Source organism: Gigantopelta aegis, chromosome 13 (genome assembly GCF_016097555.1).
Source record: "Gigantopelta aegis isolate Gae_Host chromosome 13, Gae_host_genome, whole genome shotgun sequence".
NCBI classification, from domain to species: domain Eukaryota; kingdom Metazoa; phylum Mollusca; class Gastropoda; order Neomphalida; family Peltospiridae; genus Gigantopelta; species Gigantopelta aegis.
This window is the reverse complement of record NC_054711.1, coordinates 16,597,973-16,618,693: the sequence shown is the minus strand read 5'-3', so window position 1 is coordinate 16,618,693 and position 20,721 is coordinate 16,597,973. Positions and strand designations below refer to the sequence as shown.

General features: G+C 38.2%; 1 protein-coding gene and 2 long non-coding RNA genes across 3 annotated transcripts in view; 2 read left to right on the top strand and 1 right to left on the bottom strand.

Moving 5' to 3' along the window:
• LOC121387052 (angio-associated migratory cell protein-like) overlaps positions 1 to 15,287 on the bottom strand; it is a 29,151-nt gene extending 13,864 nt beyond the window's left edge. The window contains exons 1-4 of the mRNA XM_041518064.1: positions 15,014 to 15,287; positions 2,416 to 2,664; positions 1,434 to 1,553; positions 422 to 561 (exon numbers count right to left, since the gene is read on the bottom strand). Coding sequence (XP_041373998.1) covers positions 422 to 561; positions 1,434 to 1,553; positions 2,416 to 2,664; positions 15,014 to 15,125 — 621 coding nt within the window. The 5' untranslated portion in view covers positions 15,126 to 15,287. The remainder of the gene's footprint in view (positions 1 to 421; positions 562 to 1,433; positions 1,554 to 2,415; positions 2,665 to 15,013) is intronic.
• LOC121387053 lies at positions 3,681 to 9,054 on the top strand. The gene is made up of 2 exons (XR_005959773.1): positions 3,681 to 3,816; positions 8,450 to 9,054. It is a non-coding gene; the product is annotated as an uncharacterized LOC121387053 (long non-coding RNA).
• On the top strand, positions 15,182 to 20,721 carry LOC121387054. Its single transcript, XR_005959774.1, has 2 exons — positions 15,182 to 15,316; positions 18,981 to 20,721. It is a non-coding gene; the product is annotated as an uncharacterized LOC121387054 (long non-coding RNA).

Below are 20,721 nucleotides of genomic sequence, written 5' to 3'. Positions count from 1 at the left end.
TGTAGGGCTTTAGATCTCACTAATTTAGGACTTCAGATCTCACTAATTTAGGTTTTTAGATCTCACTAATTTAGGACTTTAGATCTCACTAATTTAGGTTTTTAGATCTCACTAACTTAGAACTTTAAATCTCACCAATTTAAGGGTTTAGATCTCACTAATTTAGGGCTTTAGATCTCACTAATTTAGGGTTTCAGATATCTTATTTAGGGCTTTAGATCTCACTAATTTAGGGTTTAGATCTCACTAATGTAGGGCTTTAGATCTCAGTAATTTAGGACTTTAGATCTCACTAATTTAAGGGTTTAGATCTCACTAATTTAGGGCTTCGGATCTCACTAATTTAGGTTTTTAGATCTCACTAATTTAGCGCTTTAGATCTCACTAATTTAGGGCTTTAGATCTCACCGTTTCACATTACCTCGATATCGCTGCACTCAAACTCCCAGACCACCTGCTGGGTTGCGAAATCCCAAACTTGTATAAATCCACCGAGATCGCCAGTAGCAATGAGGTCACCATCGTGACTAAAACCCACGGCAGTTACAGAATCCTTGTGTCCTACAACAACAAAACCAAACATATACACACACGTTGGCATAATTTTAACAGTTTTTTTCATGAATTTTCCCCGACTCCAGCTTTGTAATAACAGTGTCTGCACTTAACTCTTTTTTTGAGTTTCACTTGCCTGGATCTATTTTCACTTTCCCGAATAATATTTTTGATTGATTTTTTTTTTTTTTACTGTGGGTTTTCAGTCTCCTGTCATCATTTTAAGTCGCCAGGGGTGATCGGGCAACCGTTAAGTTCGAACCCTGTAATTACATACTAAAAATTATTACGAATGACTAAAATTTTACTTGACGCCCATGGCTTTGACTTTTTTTTTAGCATTGTTTATCAAAAAAAAAAGAGAAGGGAATATTCAGTTTCATTTTGTTTAATGACACCACTAGAGCACATTGATTTATTAATCATCGGCTGTTGGATGTCAAACATTTGGTCATTATGACATATAGTCTCAGAGAAGAAACCCGCTACATTTTTTCATCGGTCAGTTTGGGATCGATCCTCGTCGGTGGGCCCATTGGGCTATTTCTCATTCCAGCCAGTGCATCACAACTGGTATATCAAGGGCCATGGTATGTGCTGTCTTGTCTGTGGGATGGTGCATATAAAAGATCCCTTGCTGCATTAAAAAAAAATGTAGCAGGTTTCCTCTGATTACTACATGTCAGAATTACCAAATGTTTGACATCCAATAGCCGATGAATAATTAAGCAATGTGCTCAATTGGTGTCGTTAAACAAAACAAACCTCTCTCACTCTCTGTCTCTGTGTCTCTGTCTCTGTTTGTCTCTCTGTGTCTCTGTCTCTGTCTTTCTCTCTCTCTCAAGAACACAACACACAGAATACACACTTAAACCAACCTGTGCATTCAAAGACCGTTTCACCAGTCTTCACATTCCAAACAATCGCCTTGTCATCTTGTCCTCCTGTCACTGCATACTTGAAAATGACTGGTTCGATACTGACACAAAATACAGCATCTGAAAAACAATACGACAATTCTACAGAATTAAATGTCTCGCCTACCATAAACCTTTTCAGTGCACTGTGATGAACATCAATACACGCAGGTGCAACTATAAACCAAGTTTCACTCACTTAGGACGCATAGATTTTTGAAGAAACTGATTTTCGCCAGGAAAGTAATATGGCTATATCTCGCCTATTTACTTAATAAAGGGAAGACATAAATGAACTATAATTATAATTATTAGTGTTTATAATTAACCTCAGTGGTATCATGCTTAAGCCATCGAACATAAGGGCCTAAGGCTGGTAGGTATAGGGTCCGCAGCCTGGTACCAGCTCCCACCCAGAGTGAGTTTTAACGACTCAGTGGGTAGGTGTAAGACCACTACATCCTCTTCTCTCTCACTAACCCACTGTCCTGGTCAGACAGCATGCTCGAACCGTAACTGGATATAAGCATGAAAATAAGTAAAAAGAAAGAAACAAAGTGTTTATAACTAACCTTTAAAGGATGACTGCCGCATTAAATATACAACTATTGTGTATTACAGTGGTGTAGCATGGGCAGGGCCACTGGGGTGGTTGCCGTTGGTGCAAATTCTGGACTGGTGGAAGGGATTCGGGGAGTGCTAACGGTCCACTGGTTAGGGGGTGCAATACTTGCCTTGCCCCGGGCGCTGTCAACCCACGCTACGCCACTGCTGCGTAAAATCTATAAAGCATACAATGGACAATAACTACATTTCTTTTTAAAAAATAGAAACGAAAAAACCACACACAGTAAAAAAAAAACCTGTTGTGTTCAACTAGGGAAGAACACGCACTTTTTTAATAATTCCTGCTCAAAATAAAATATGTAAAATTTATCCTTACCGCCATGTCCTTTAAACACTACAGTGTTGTCAGACTGAACTGCACCGGTGTCATCAGACTGGATTGCACCGGTGTCATCAGACTGGATTGCACTGGTGTCATCAGACTCAATTACACCCGTGTTATCAAATGCAATAACTGTGCTGATGTGACCAGTCTCAATTGGGCCGGTGTTACCAGTCTTCCCTTTTTCCACGCCTTCTTCTTGATCATCATCATCATCGTTGTTTTCATCACTTGAAAGTAGGTCTGTAAAGCAAAATAAATTAATAACAGATAAAAAACAAAAACAAAACGAAGAATTTTTTATTTTTTTTAGTTACATTAGCAGGCCGAGAATTTATCACGATTCTATATTTCTACGAATCCCCGATTTTGGGTCGGAAGTGTATGATTATAAGACAGAATCCTAAAATATCTACATTTAGATCATCAGTGTTCTCACTAGGATTTTCCGTGACCCATAAGAACCATGTAACAACGAAACAGGAATGTCGCCCATGGAGCTGACAACTTGTAGAACCATCAATTGGAGTTTACTGCTGAAAACCAGATGTCGTCAAATGAATTTCCTAAATTCGACAACTATAATTCATAACATCTGATACTGATACCAAAGAATGACACAAAGAAATCCAGTCCGGAAGGACATACAAAGTGTGGTTAACACTGATATGTATCAAGGTATTTTTAACCATATGAGTAATAATATTAGTTTAATCCATACACAGGGCAGAATGTAGCCAGTGGCAAGGAACTTGTTTACTGTGTGATCGATCCCTGTCGGTGGGCCCATTACCGTTAAGAAAAGTACTGACTTAATGTACCCCGTGCACTAAGAAATCCAGTTTTTATCAGACTTCTGACTAAGAAATAAAATAAATTTATTTGTTATTTTGGGTCAATCACAATGCAAGGATTTATCCAGGCTGAAAGATATCCACTTTCGCATATTGTACCTACCGATATTTTAAAAAATGAGGAAAAACTACGGAGAATTGCAATTAACCGAAATCAGGTAACCATCGAAATCAGGTAATCACATGCATGCTAACTACTTCCATTTTATTTCAACCCACTTAACTCGATTACAATCAAAATCCACATGACTTATTATTTAATTCAGGCTTCAACTATATCTACGGGGTTAACAAATATGGTATCAGATTATGAATTTATTCTCGGATTAAGTTATAAATATTACGAACAAATTCAAAGCAAAACAACCTTGCCGCTCAACACAGGCAGTGACCCTGGTTATTTACTTCCGGGTCAATACTTTACGTGAGGTGGAAGTTGTCGGAGTCTTGGATGGACCCTTCTTCATTGATTATATGAGAAATTGAACGTCTTTTTCGTTCCTATGGCGCTAGGGAAAATAACAAAAATATTTATTGGATGGTAAGAGTCGGAACTTAATTAAAAATATCATTTTCACAACTGTCACGGAAAATAACCTATAAATGTTTAGTCTGCACGTTCGCATGCCATATCATTCAGCATTAGGCCTATATATCGGGAAATGTGCGTTTGATTTCATACGATTTGTTATTTACTGGTGCAGGGTCGAGAGTAATTGAAAGAAAAGGGGTTTTATTTAAGTTTTCGACTGTCCTATAGAATAAGTTATGACAAGCAGTCAAAATCACGTTCACACAACTTTAACTTGGCATGCAGTATATCTTTGTAATTTTTATTTATTCATTACTTTCCCCATTTTTAGCAGGCGCACCCCACCCGTGAACTTGGAAAGCACCACGAAAACCCAGGTCCGTAGGAGCCGGGGTGGCACCCCCCCCCCCCCCGACACACACACACACGAGGATGAAAATGTATGTTTTTTTGTCCTAATCAATAAAGATAAAAGTATGGCCTTTGCCCACCCCCACCCCCCAACACACAAACCATAGGCTGTGAACCAATCACTAGAGATTCTACCACCCGCAACCCCCTCCAGATATCATTCCCACGGGCTTGAAACCCTCTAATATAATGCATGTCAGGATAATTTGGAATATCATACTCAGGGCTCACACTGGAACACATTTTGTGTTAGTCAATTTTCAGATATATAGATTATTTCCTTAAAAATGATTAAATGTGGTTAATTTAAGAATATTTTATTAGCCAAAAACTAAATGCTGTAGCCACTTTGTATAAAAATTAGCAATTGGCTAATTTAGCAATGTATAGGGGAGGGCCCTGTACCCTTTGACTTACACCCTCCCTAGACAATCCTGTAGCTGCTCCTATTCAGAAAATATGCACTTTTTGTAATTGCACTCTTCAAAATTTCTTCTTTTTTTAATAATTATATTTACCAGCTACATATATCATATGGTTATAACTACCCCCCCCCCCAAAAAAAAAAAAAAAAAACCCCACTCATCTGGCAAATAAACATTTCCTATAATTAGGTTACATAATAACCCAAATTCTTTTACATATTACTTCACATTCGTGGTTTGATAATAAATAATTTAGCATAAATTAAATATTATTCCATGGGAGACCATTCTACAATTACATAACACTCTAAGGGGAATCACTGGATGCTTTAGAAAACCACAGGGGCCAGTGTGAATGGTGTGTTTATTGAGTTACATAACATTTTAAAAACATGTCTGATTTTTATTTATTAAGTAAAATGTAGCAAGTCATTGCTATTTTGTTCTTTACCAAATGATATTCTATATAGTATTCATTACCAAATCAAACAAATAAAACAAAAAGTCAAAAAATGCTGGGAATTACATGTATGTTGTTCTCAATTGAGCGTGAGGTACTAGTATTATTATATAAAACAATTCCCAACCAAGATAATTTTTGTTTCGCACTTATGCAAGTGGGTGTGGCTCAGTGATAATTATTTTATTTATTTATTTAATATGATCACCAGGTATTCAGTTTAAATTTCATATTCTTGTTTGAATTAAACTGTCAATGTAGGGTTTGAACTTATTAACGACGCAATTGCCGTTGTTGAGATATAAATTGCTGTAGGTCAGGACCCATATTCACAAAAAGGTGTAAATTTACGTCTACGACTAGCACATACGTCTGCCGTAGATTTACGTTTACGTGCAAGAAGCACCTTATTCTCAAAGACAGTCGTAAATGTAAACGTAACTTAGTTGGACGTAAATCTACGATTTAATACTCTCACTGGAGTAATTAATAAAAACACATTAGAAACGATGGCTACCGGGTAAATAACAAATGTGCAAAACGCAATTTTGTTTGTCGTCTGCTAACAATAACATCGCGAACAGTGAACCATGGCATTTTAGTATTGGTAGGGATCCGCGTTTTGGTACGAACTTGAGAACATTTCTTAAAAAGGAAAAGATAACTCAGGAGAAATTGTCCGAGTCGAAAACATCCGTTCGATCACCAACAAAAATAATTATTATGTTCAATCCGTGGGTGTTCGCCATCGCAAACTGCTTCATTTACCGGAAATGCTGCTAGTTTCCGTAAATAATGGTAAATAACGGCGATCGTGCTTGATTTATTATATGTACACAACTTACGTGCAGCGTTAGTTGCAACCTGAGGCACTCTTATATTTACGTCCAACTTTACACGTAACTTACGTTTTCTTTGTTTCGTGAATAGCTCTTCAGTCATAGATTTACATTTACGTGTAAAACTAGGCTTACGATGTTTTGTGAATATGGGTCCAGGAGCATGATGATAAAATGTATATACCTGGGCCCCATGCTTATAAAACTTTTAAGAAAGAAAGGAATGTTTTATTTAACGACGCACTCGACACATTTTATTTACGGTTATATGGTGTCAGACATATGGTCAAGGACCACACAGATATTGAGAGAGGAAACCCGCTGTTGCCACTTCGTGGGCTACTCTTTTTGATTAGCAGCAAGGGTTCTTTTATATGCACCATCCCACAGACAGGATAGCACATACCACAGCCTTTGATGTACCAGCCATGGTGCACTGGCTGGAACGAGAAATAGCCCAATGGGCCCACTGAGGGGGATCGATCCCAAACTGACCGCGCATCAAGCGAGCGCTTTACCACTGGGCTACGTCTCACCCCAAGACTCTATTGGTGTCTCGAGTCTAAACTCTTAAAAGTTTTATAAGCACCAGGCCTGGTGTACAATATTTGCCAGTATATAACATTTGTACATTTTAAATAGGTCTACATCCAGCAAAATAACCTTCCAGTAATGTTCGTTTTTTTTGAAAAATTCACTTTTTAAAATATTGTCTTAGGCAGGGTCAAATTTGCCGTTGGTGGGCCGTTTCACCCATGACAATTAAAATCAAAAATGCTGTGGGAGACAAAAATCTTTAAGTTCAAGCCCTGAAATGTCGATGTCAACTACATCAACATCAAGCTGTATAGACTTATTGATGTAGCTAGATGTTATATTGGAGAGGAAGGCAGAGGGGGTCACAGCAGTCCCGTGACTACGCCCTCCCCCCCCCCCTCAACTAACTTGAAGTACCCCTTTTAATGACTTTTTTTTTTAATTCATCATACAGAATATGTTCTGAAAGGCATGCCCTCAAACACCCCCTACAGATCTTGTTCCTTTCAGAAACGTGGCTCAGTTGCCAGAGGTGAACTCATACTTGCCCTTTTTAGAATTTTGTGACACTCTCCCCCCCCCCCCCCCAAATTCTTTTCATTTTTATTTACATAATCCAGGATCCACACCTTGGGGAGGCAACCACACTATGAGTCTGTTTTACATGTGTTATGGGATGACAGGCAAATGTAGAAGGTAGGGGGAAGGTGTGGTTAGGGGGGTGGGAGCATAGCCCTCCAAGCACTTTACATAAGTTTTATAGAGGATATGCCACCAAATCAAATATCCTAGACAACAATATCAATGAACATATGGCTAAAACTGCTTTAATCAACATATATACACCATGGATATCCCCCACACTTAATGTAAATCACAAAAATTGTCATCCTCACTGTAGGACCAATTTTGTAGTCGGAAGTGTTGTGGGGGAGGTGCGCAAACCAGATTTGTATTCTTATTTATATACAGTAGGACACAAAACATACTTTCGTCCTCGAGTGGGGCACATACCCCTTTCCCCTCCCTCCCCCATTCCTAAGAGCCTGACAACAGTAGCCAGGGCTCGAACTTAACGACAGCACTGACAGCATTTTTCTGCCACTGATTACAAATATCTGCCATCGGTAAAGCTCCTCAACAATAAAAAAACCTGTATATACCTGGTGTATATTATCTGCTAGTATTTAACATTTGTGATTTTGAAATATGTCTACATACATCAAAATACTTTTTCAGTTATGTTAATTTGCTGCAAAAGTCACTTTGAAAAAACCTGCTGTAGGAAGGCCTAAAATTGCTGTCAGTGGGCCATTTTACCTATGTCAACATTTTTAAAATATTGCCATAGGCGACAAATTCTTAAGTTTGAGCCCCAAGTTGCTGGTACAAACGAAACATTTTATGACAAGTCATGTCATGAACACACATGTATCGCCTCACCAATGTTGGTGTCATTTAAAGCAACATTCAAAGTTAGGTGCATTTCACAAAATTTATAATGCTCATTAACGGATGTATTGTAGACAATTCCTAAATTGCATAATCCAGGATTCGACATAAACACCAGCCCTTAGTCCGGACTAGTTGAAATTAAAATCTGTATTAATATGCAGTGAAAACCCTCTAAACCGGACACCCTCGGGACCAAGTAAAATGTTCGGTTTTAATAGGTATCTGGTTTAGAGAGGTTAAGTTCTTTACTGATTTTTAAAAAAGGACCATGAAAAATGTCCGGTTTTGAGGGAATTCTGGTTTACAGTGTTTGGTTTTGAGGGAATTCCTGTTTAAAAAGGATCTGGTTTTGAGGGGTTTCATTGTATATAATAGTTAATACAGCTAGGGCACTAGCCAAGGATTCTGGGAGGGCTAGTGACTTTCTCAAACACTTGTCGAACGCTGCATAATGTGGTAGTTTGAATATTAAAGGTGTAGTTTGAATATTAATCATTGATTTATTTTTATTTCAGGGCCATACTTTTCCCACTGGGGGTAGCAGTTCATGGTTTATACCGAGCGAATTCCACTACAGGCGAGAGGATCAGACAAAGCAAACAGAGAATTCGGGAAGCTGTGGAAGCCGATGATAGGAAACGCCGACTTAGGGAGCTTGGTCCAAGATGAATCTGCTTTCTTGTGACTAAAGAAAGAGGGGGAGGTGGTGTCTGTTGTCGCCATTATGTGAAAATTCAATTTTTTTGTTTTAATTTTTTAGGTTTTTTTTAAAATTAAAACAAATTTACTTCCCAGGCAAAAGCTTTAAATAGCAAGGTATTTTGGGGTCAGACAAGGAACCCTCCTCCTCCCATGCTCATAAGTGACGTTTGTTGATGTACATTGGTACTGGTATGCCACAACAATGATACGCATCAAAAACAGCTGAGACAGTAAAACCGACTTTTAAACATTATGTACAGACTGTGTAGTAATACACGAGATCAAATTGTTTTACTCCATAACCTTTTTACATTACGTGGTTGCAGTGAGCACTAACAAAAATGACAGTCTAAAAAATGGTGACAGAAAAAACAAAAATGTATCAGTGTAACTTTTTGTGTATAAACTATTGAACATAGTTCCTCTGTTTTGTTTTCTTTCAAGGTGTCCCATGCACATTCAATAATCAAATTACAGAACTTTGTAAATACATACATGTACATGATATTGTAATGCGAGCTGCATGAAATTGGAAGTTCAAGTTTGTTTTGTTTAACGACACCACTATAGCACACTGGGCTGTTTTTTGGTTCCAGCCAGTGCACCACAATTGGTATATCAAAGGCTGTGGTATGTACTATCCTGTTTGGGATGAAGCATATCAAAAACCCTTGCTATTAAATACAAATCTCAGGTGAAATACAAATTCACAGGTGAAATTCACATTCACGGGTGAAATACAAATATACAGGTGAAATTCAAATTCACAGGTGAAATACAAATACACAGGTGCTATTCAAAAAATAAAAAGTAGTTTCTTTTATTTAACGACGCCACTAGAGCACATTGATTTTTTATCTTATCATCGGTTATTGGACGTCAAACATATGGTCATTCTGACACTGTTTTTTAGAGGAAACCTGCTGTTGCCACATAGGTTACTCTTTTACAACAGGCAGCAAGGGATCTTTTATTTGCACTTCCCATAGGCAGGATAGCACAAACCATGGCCTTTGTTGAACCAGTTATGGATCACTGGTCGGTGTAAGTGGTTTACACCTACCCATTGAGCCTTGCGGAGCACTCACTCAGGGTTTGGAGTCTGTATCTGAATTAAAAATCCCATGCCTCGACTGGGATCCGAACCCAGTACCTACCAGCCTGTAGACCGATGGCTAACCACGATGCCAGTAGGTGCTATTCAAATTCACAGGTGAAATATAAATACACAGGTGCTATTCAAATTCACAGGTGAAATACAAATACACAGGTGCTATTCAAATTCACAGGTGAAATACAAATACACAGGTGCTATTCAAATTGATACAAATTGACCAGCTAAAAACACTAGGAAACACAGGTAATTTTTCAAGAGATGCACATACGTGGGATTATCCCGTCTGCTACATTGTAGTTTGCTCATGATTCAGTTATAATGCTCTTAAATACATATTATGAGGTCCTAACTTTACACACATTATTCCAAACCCTCCTCTTACTTCAAGCGGTCTTATTTCCAGTAGGTCATATTGTTTTCTTAGCAGACCATATTTTTTTTTTCTTTGGAGGGGGGGGGGGGGGGGAATAGCCATGTAGCGATGCACTCAACTCATTATAATTACATATATATATATGGCATCTGACATATGCTTAAGAACGACACTGATAATCCATTTTGCAGATGGCATTCACCGGAAATAATAATGGTACAACAGGAAATAGATTAACTGATTTACGGGAGCTTTAGTTTTTCGTTTTTCAATGACAAACAGCTCTGGGTCAGCAGTAAAATTCACCAAATCATCTGTTAAACTTAAAAAACTGCAGAAACACAGCTAGTTTGTAACAAAATATAAATTATTACATGAAATTATTTCGCCAAATTAAAATAAAATTTTCTAATTATTTTGTTTAATTTGCAATTGGCGAATTTAGCAAGTGCCAGAGCTAGCAGGGAACATTTTGGCCAGTATTGCGTCGCGAATCGCTATGCAAGATTCAGAGATCGCGACACAATTCTGAAACGTATCGTGTAATTTCGCGACATTATAAAATTTTAAAGGTTGTCGTTAACAACCAAGAACATGTTAAATATATCTGGGAAAAGATATCCCTGTACTACCAAAGTCCCATTTTCTGGCCACAAATTAGTTCATCAAGATAAACCTCACTTGCAGGCACATGGTTTATCCTGCCTAGGCATTAAGCCGTTAGCACTACCATCACGTGACCACAACCCGATTGACCAGTAAGTATGTATTTTTTTTATAAATATTAATTTTATCCATCTGCAGGCCCTTTTATAATGTGTGACAGGTATATATATATTAAAAAAAACCATACTTATCGTTCAATCGGGTTGTGGTCTTTACGAAACTAGTTGAACACCCCCATCTTAACGTAGTACAGAATGATTTTAAAGTGATACTTCAGATGTTAAACAAGTGCTTAATAAAACTTTTATGTTGTATAAATTATACAGATATTAGTAACAATATAAGACTATGAAAATGAGTCTTGGACCCCGTTCCACAAAGCGATCTTAGCCCTAAGATTACCGTAAGCGAATAACTACCCTATGCACTTAAGTTGACCATAGGGCTAAGATCGCTTCATGGAACAGGGCCCTGGTTGCTATTTTGTTTTTGTGTGGGGGTTTTATATGAAGATACTCTTTAAAACTCTGAAATTCTTAAAGCCACACACCCTAGTTCCATCCAGCGAAAATAAATTATAATTTGGTTAATCTACAAACCTGTAACACACTTAGATCACATTTTTATCAAATGGAGTGAAAAAGCAGGTTTTATATCGATAAATACCATGGGAATCCCCATGTCCCAATTGCTTGAAATAATTTTGAAAGTTAGTATTCTGATGTCACCGGTAGATGTCGCTCGAAGCACAACAATGCCTACGTCACGACAAATTTCACAGAGTGTGCACAGACTTGGGGTGCGTTCTTTTCACCTCTCCTGGACATGTTCCAACTGTTCTGTTCTGGTTGTATCACAAATGAACAACAGCAAACGACAACAAATCGGATGTTGATTGCACGAACCGTGCATGAGAAAACAAACCGAACCAAAAATGATAACGGTCACGTGGTATACCAACGTCTGTGACGTTTACACGGGAAGATTCGCTCTAAAAATAGATTGGACCTCGCTTGCTTAACGTTTTTTTCTCGAGTGCACGCCTGTTGTTAACAAATACAAAAAATGCATTTCGTGGTTTTACAAACATCAGGATTACCAAAAAGCACTTCAAGTGAATGGAAATGTGTATTCTAAATAATAAAATGTAAGTAAAGTGCAATTTTATTTGTGAAAAAATGGGTTTAATAGCAAAAAACAATGCCGTAATGGTTAACAACTAGCCGTAACTAGGGTGTGTCCCTTTAAGTTATAGTGAATACTAATAATTAGCATAACAGTGTGTTTGAAAGTGTGGGAAATACAGATAACAATTGAAAGGCGTATGAGTCCGGTGTTTAGAACGTCGCCATGCATGTCTGCTGAAATTGTCTGCCAGTGTAATTGTCTGCTAGAATCCGCTTGGTAAAAAAAAACCCACAGTTGGACTGTTTTTCCTTCAATTCAAAGTGAAGATCGTTTCAAAGTAAGTATTTCTTGGTCTCCATGAGCTCGAAATAGATCACAATAAACGTTTAGTGTGAAAAAATGTGATGGTAGTCGTTATTTAGACCGCAATTCGTTCCGAGCAAAATTCCTCGGAACCGTTCAGAAGTGCTAACGGCTTAATGCCTAGGCATGATAAACCTTTCCTAGTGCTTGCAAGCGAGGTTAATCATGATGAACTAGCCACAAATGTAAACATGACTTTTTAAAATTTTTGCCTAATTTTAATTAACCTTAAATGATCTTTAAAAAAAAAAAAAATATTTAAAAAGTGAAAATATGTAAGTAAAAGTTTAAAATTTGTACCCCCTCACCTAGCCCGAGTACTCTGACTGTAAGAGAGCTAGACGGACATTTGGACATAAACACGCTCTCATTACAGTCAGAGACCAACCTATGTCTTTTTTTGGCAATTCCTGACTACCAGACGGTAGGCAACGAGTCCCGCTCTAATACCACAACAATCCTATGTTTGACGTCAAATACCTTTACATCAATCATTTTCGAGTTAAGTGATACAAAAAAATCCACATATTAATCACTAATACACTTACTACAGAAAGAAACCCGACAGCACCCACATTCAGCTACGCTTCGTGACACTCCGTCGCAACAATTGCAAAGCTCGGCGATCTATTTCGAGACGTAGACCGCGTGATCGCGCACTGGGCGATTCCGCCTTGTGCAGCAGTTACAGGGGCCGTCTTATATCAAGCGAAGTTACAACATGGAATAGTTGGCTAATGCCGTTTTGGATGAATTTGGATTTCATTACGTCATTAAACCAAAACAATTACACATTATTGATTCCATTTTGAATTTGAAGGATACATTTGGGTGTTATCGACAGGATACGGCAAAAGTATGTGCTACGTACTGCCTCCTCTTATGAAAGATAAAGTAAGTAGTAATTTAATTTGATTATTTTATGTTTTATGAATTAGTCATTAGTACAGTAGTAGAGTGTGTGTGTGGGTGTTTTTTTTTCTCAACAATTACGTAACGCTCTTGAGGGGATGGGGTATCATAAGATGTATTCCGAGGCGTTAAGGGGAAGGATGGCAATGCTTGTTACTGCAAAATCAAAATTGAATCGGTGCATAGCTCATTCGATCTTTAAAACTTATCTTATAGTTGTTTTGCTATTCAGATCAAACTAAAAAATATAGAAATTTGTTTTGTTCAACGACACCACTAGAGCACATTGATTAATTAATCACTAGCTATTGGATGTCAAACATTTGGTAACTCTGATATGAGTATTGGAGAAGAAACCCGCTACATTAGCAATGGATCTTTTATATGTACTTTCCCACAGGCCACTGACCAGTTCTGGTGCATTAGTTGGAACGACAAAGAAATCAATTGGTTGAATGGATCCATCGAGGTTGTTCGATCCTGCGACGCGAACACTCAAACGACTGAGCTGAAACCCACTCCCTAAGAAATATGCGGAAATGACTCAAATGTGAAACTGTGGTGTAATATCTCATTAAAAAGCAAAAAGAAAAATAAAGAAGAAAAAGGCGGTAGGATACTAGTAAATTAAGTAATAAAAATAGTTCAAATTTTGTTTTGGGTTGGTTGTAAGTATTCTGTTTGCTTAATAACTAATTTCATATGAACGATCGTTTTATCCAAGCAAATGTAAATCACATATATGTATGGTAGTTAATAATTATTGACAATGAATTAACCTACGTAGAACACAGCCCAATTGTTTTCAACAACTGAACAAAGACCGATTCTGTAACACAATACTCAATGATCAGTTGTAGACAGGAGTTCCATCATAGTAGACAAGCTGACGCCTAGGGACCGATGGCGATGAGTTTCGCCGTATGCATGTATGACCACAAATGACTGCCAGGTCCGATGTCGGGAATTAACCTGCTTATATCAGTTTGATGTTCAAGTACGCTACCACGATTTCTGATCAGGGCCACAAACTGTACTCAGAACGAGAGGGTGTGTGGGAGTTTTAAAAAAAGGTTTAGAACTTTTTTCAGCGTAGAATGTAGCCACAATTAATGAGATTACCCATCGATACGCATTGGCAGTTAACAGTACGACAATGATATTTGTCGCTGATTTACAAGTTCTTTTTTGACTGACGATTTGTTTATGAAAATAATAACCGCTTGATATGAGACGGCCCCTGTAACTGCTGCACAAGGCGGAATTGCCCAGTGCGCGATCACGTGGTCTACGTCTCGAAATAGATCGCCGAGCTTTGCAATTGTTGCGACGGAGTGTCACGAAGCGTACCTGAATGTGGGTGCTGTCGGGTTTCTTTCTGTAGTAAGTGTATTAGTGATTAATATGTGGATTTTTTTGTATCACTTAACTCGAAAATGATTGATGTAAAGGTATTTGACGTCAAACATAGGATTGTTGTGGTATTAGAGCGGGACTCGTTGCCTACCGTCTGGTAGTCAGGAATTGCCAAAAAAAGACATAGGTTGGTCTCTGACTGTAATGAGAGCGTGTTTATGTCCAAATGTCCGTCTAGCTCTCTTACAGTCAGAGTACTCGGGCTACCCCTCACCCTGTTTTTTGTAAAAAAAAATAATCCAGTATTTAGAAGGTTAAAAATTCATTTTAAATATTTTTTTATGACGGTATCTGTTGTGCAAAACTTAGAAATTGATGCCATTCGAAAATGGGTAGACATCGGTTTCAGATAAATGTACATTATACATTTAACGGTAACTTTTTAAAACTAGTTTTGATTACCAGCAAAATCATCATCGTCTAATTCAATGACCTCAACAATGTCTTCAGTGTCAATAATATAAAGTAGTTCTTCATCTGTAGGAGGCTGAGGCTTGTTACCACCCCTACTCATTTTAAAACTTTGTTCAATCGTGCCACACGTTGAGTACTTCCGGTTTAATACTAATTGTGATCTTTTTCACAAGAGAACGTTGAGGTCGACACTGACAATGTTTTAGACTGTTGTCTGTCATGAAATAACAAAGAAAACGTCTGTTAATTCAGCATGGCTCTTAGCAAAGTGACTAAAATATTCATCGGATGGTAAGTGTGTAAGAATTTATTTTAATTATTACTTTCTCTTTTTCAAGTGGAGATAACTCGTGGTAACTAAAGGTTTGGTTGCACGTTTCAAGGATCTAAACTAAAATAATACATGTTGCATGATTATTATGAATGTTAATAAATTAATGTGTAACACTGATGTGTCTACTGTTTTAATTGCTTTCAATAAATTTATTAACTAAGTTCACATCCACCACAATCTGTAGAGTACATATGTAACATAATATTAATTGTTAGAGCCTAGAGGAGATACATGATTTTTAGCTGGGGTGGGGTGAGGTGGGGTATTAAAAATATATATTAAAAGGTAGGGAATTCGTAGACCGAATGATTTTATCTGTAAATTATATTCTACCAATGTATTAGTATTTACAAATGGGTAGTTGTCATGGTCCTCAAGTGTGGGGGTGGGTGTATGCATGGTTTGTTGTTTTTCAAATGTGCTTTTAAATAAAAAAAATACATGTACCTGGTAGCCATATATAGCTCTCTCTCTCTCTCTCTCTCTCTCTCTCTCTCTCTCTCTCTCTCTCTCGCTCTCTTACACTCAGTGTGATGGTAAACATGCACGTACACACACACACAAACACACACCACACACACACACACAGAGAGACACACACACACACAGACACACACACACACTGCCTGCATACACATACACAGTGCACACATATACACACACAGTGCGTATACACACGTACGTGTAAACACTGTGTATACTGGCACATTTGTTTTTGTTATTTTTAAACAAATCCCATCAGTTTCTTCTACTCTAATCTACATGTCTATATATAAAAGAATGTCATTCGGGTCATGGTTGGAATTTCTAGGTGTTACTGGGTGGGCCGAGTCGAACGTGCTATTCTGTATTGTGTGCAATGTTATATAGTGTGGTTTTGAAACACGGTTTGTATGTGTATATATGCCTACAAAAGGCTGTCAGCTTCAAATGTAGGAAATTAGCATGCATGCTTAAATCAAATAAATGTTCAAGCACAATATATAACACTACACATAATTAGGCTAATACAGCATATATATATATATATATATATATATATATATATATATATATATATATATATATATGTAATATATATATATATATATGTAATATATATATATATATATATGTAATATATATATATATATATGTAATATATATAGCCAGGGTTTCTGCCAGAAAGAAATTTTTGGGTATGGAATTGAATATTTACAATGTGTGTGCTGCATGCACCCGCTGTCCCCCAGAAAGAAAATGGGTTAGGGTTAAGAAAATCATACATTAATGATAAATAGTCATAAATCTGCAAAAAATTTTTAGCATGTTCCACTCGCTTCATCCAGTACTTTTAATAAACTAACTAAACACACAGAAACGGCCCTTTCCTGTCCTGGATGGAGGAGCCGGCGAAAGTCGACACATGCGCCCATGACAGGCGTGTGCTACAAAAGCTTGTTCCAGATGTGCACGTTAAAACCTATGACCTGACCTGACCTGACCTGATATGACACAGAAACTCCAACAAGGATCCGAATGCATGCGCAAATATAAAACATTGGCGTAGCCAGGGTTTTGTATTGGGGGGCACCCACTTTGAGGTGGAGGAGAGGGGCCAACCACGCTGTCGTGTTATGGGGTGACAGGAAAATATAAGTTTTTACTTTTTCGCTTATTAATAACATTAAAAAGGTTCCTGTGTCATATCCCACTACACAGGTGCCCCCCCCCCCCCCCCACCCAATACAAAATCCTGCCTACGCCCCTGGAAAATATAAAAGGTGGCGGGGAAAAACAGAGTTGTGATTGGGGGACATAGGTCCCTAAGGCCCGTGATTCCTTATTCTGGGTACGCCAGTGGTAACTTGACAACATTCGTGTATGCAGAGGGCGGGATTTAGCACTGTCGGTTGAGTACTCGCTTGAGGTGTTTGCGTCGCAGGATCGAGTCATCTTGGTGGATCCAGTCAGCTGATTGTTTTTTTTTCTCGTTCCAACCAGTGTACCACAACTGGACAGAGTCCGTGGTATGTGCTTTCCTGTCTGTGGGGAAAGTGCATATAAAAGACCCCTTGCTGCATTAGAAAAAAATGTAGCGAGTTTCCTGTGATGACTACGAGTCAGAATTACCAATTGTTTGTTAAAGGTAGGGTCAACTCAAACAAGAGCCTTATGTGTTGGAAAGATGCATACCCGGACCACCAACACATATTGATACTTTAGCAAATGAAAAACGCGTAATTTTAGAGTTAATAAAAAAACATGATTATTCCTGCTAACTGGTGGCAGAAATTGTGTTTCGTTTTTGTGACGTCCGGTGGGATAGCTTGGGGCGAAGTGACGTCAGCTCCTGACCATCTCCTGTATGTACAGTGTAAACAAAAGCAGTAATTTTCGACAAGGCGCTTCTCTTTTATCAACCTGACTTGTAAAACAGCATAAATGACGTAATAATATAATAAACTATTTAACTAAATATATTTCAAGTTGCATTAATGGAACAAAATGGGGTTATAGTATTTTTCTCTGTTAAATAATCCAAAGGAAAAATGTATACTATTAGGCCTATTGATATGCTACGTTGGAGCAAAAACGACAACCCACGATACCCAAGTGATAATTTTCTTTTCTTTGGGACTACGTAATTGGTCAGTTCTGTGGTTTTAGATGGAAAAGTCTACTTAATCAATAGTTTTACAGAACTATTTACAGTAATAAACCATGTCCATTACAATTTTAGGGGCGACAGGTAATATTCCACAATACCGGTATGTATTTTTGTGTCTAGACAGCGTCAATTAATTGGCTCGTCTGGTTACCAATCAAACACACACCTGCCAATCAGGAATCACAGGTAGAAGCAACTAACAGCATAGACCAATTAACTAAGAAAACACTCCGTGTGTCATTTCAGTACGTAGGTTAATGCATGGGCAAAAGGTTGTTAATTGTTTCGACTTGTTGTGTAGCCACTTTGACAATGGTATTTTATTTTGTATTGAAAAATAATATATATAGTGCTGGATATACTTATTGCTGGCTTACTGGGATGTGTATTATTACAAACATTGCAATGTATCACTATTTATCATCCAGCAACAACCAGGTAGATTGTGTTTCTCTAGTTCTAAGGCTCATTCCTGACGTTATGCGTTAAGTATTACGTAACCACCAGCTCGCCAGAGGGCGTACTCACTGAGATGGTACAAAATGGCTGCGCCCGTTATATATAATAGCCGTTAAATTTAACCGTTTTATTAATTAACTATACGATTATACGTGTTGATATTAAGCAATAATGTGCATTATATATCGTTAAATATGCGTACCAGGCCAAATGCCTTAATTGTCCTCTCCTTTAAACAAAACAAACGTTTTTTCGTGTATGCAGATTTTGGCGTTTAAGAGGAGGTATCACTTTCGCTCCCAAATTAGAGTAATTTTTAGCTCCACTGGCTTAGCATGTGAATTTATATGGTATCTGTCAGTATGGTAATATTTTAAATGGCGCCCCATATTGTAATTAGGGGAACAGTTAACTATATTTCTCTCCTCTTTTTTTGTTTTTGTTCACGTCTAGGTCTGTGCAAGTAGGCCTACAGTACATATGAATAAACTCTTGGTGTTTTATTTTTTCAGGGCATTGATAATTTCAGGCGGTTTGGGCACCTTCGCTTTGGCTCGGGACAGAGTGTACCAAAACAGAGTGGAAATCATGAAAAGTAAGAAAAGAATCAAAGCTGCCATCGATGCCGATGTTGAAAAACGCAGAATCGCAGAAGCAGAAGCAGAACAGCGACAACAATCATGATGGAATTTGGTGTCCACTGTCAAAACATGACGTTGAACAATGAACAGACGTGGACAATGTGTGTGAAACTGTGTTGTTTTTAAATGAAAAAAAAAAAGCGGAAGAGAAAAAAACATGATTTTATTGTACCTTTACATACCACACATAACATTTATATGTACGTGTGGTGTTTGATACTTTTATCAGCATAGACGTGTGGGGGGGGGGGGGGCCTCCCGTCTTAAACACATCCGTCAAGATATTCAGAGAATGTGCCTAATTAAAGACAGACGTGTTTGAATCTTCTTTGGGTGTAAGCACGTGTCAAATGGTTGATTAATAGGGATGGGTTAGTATATATGCAGGGTTTCTGCCAGAAAGAAATTGCGCCAAATTTTCTTCATCAAAATGCGCACCCACTTCCCATTTTGGCTTAATCCTACGGGACATTCCAAATTACATAGCACCATACCATCCTCCGCCTGTTACCGGCTACGGTCGGACTGCTGGTGCTCCCTTGCACCTGCCAGTGCAGGCGGTCCCTCCTCCCACCCCCACCCTTTCCTGTCCTGGACAGAGGAGCCGGTCGAGGCCGGCACTTGTGCCCAGGAGAGGCGTGCGCTACAACAGCTAGCTCTGAATGTGCACGTTAAACAATTTGGTCTTTGTCAGAAAGAAATTGTTGGGTATGGCGCTATGGAATTGAATGCAACCATAATCAACGGGAGGTGTGGAAGGGGGGTGGGTGGCTCCCCCAGAAAGAAAATGTGTTAGGGTTAGGGGTAAGTCATTAATTTTGTCAAAATCTGCAAAGAAATTTGGGTATGGCGCCATATCCGTGTTACCCTCTGGTAGAAACCCTGATATGGTCTTCTGCTACTAGCAAAAATGGCAGTTTGTCATATTTTTAGGCGGGTGGCCCTAGGGGCTACTGTCACTAACCCCGTCAAAGTTCAGTGCTGTCTGGGATCACCTGAGTAGCTGTTTTGGAACAACATGTAACTTATTGAATCACTTGCTATTCATATAATATAATAATATGTATGTTCCTCATGTTCCTAGCCCTGTTGTTGTTTTTCTTCTTCTTTCTCTTACCAAAGGTAACTCTAGGTAACAGCTGGACTAAGAAAGTTAATGTGCCAAGCTCAGGCGCGGATCCATGAGAAGGATGTTGAGGGGTTGCCGAGGATAGTACCCCGCAGTTTTCAAGTTTCCCGAAAAATTCGGTGTTTATTAAATTAGTGCAGCGGATTAAAACAAAATGTAGGGCTTAGTAGGAATGTAATGTGGTAAATTTGGTGTTTCTACATACTGTATGTTCCCTTGTTAAACACTGCATTCCTTCCTACAAAAATTCTGCATCCTCGTCTGAAAGTTGATCATTTGTAGTCGTAGGGGTAAACGACTACAACATATTGCCAAACTCGATGCTTACAATTCCTAAATTAGTCAATCGGTGGGGGTGCTTATAATGGCTCTATTGGTAACATTTAACGTCAGAAATATTTAATTTTAGTGATTAATAATATCAAGAATATGTCATTTTCTGTCTGACAGTCATGTTGAATAAAATTAAGAATACATTTTTGA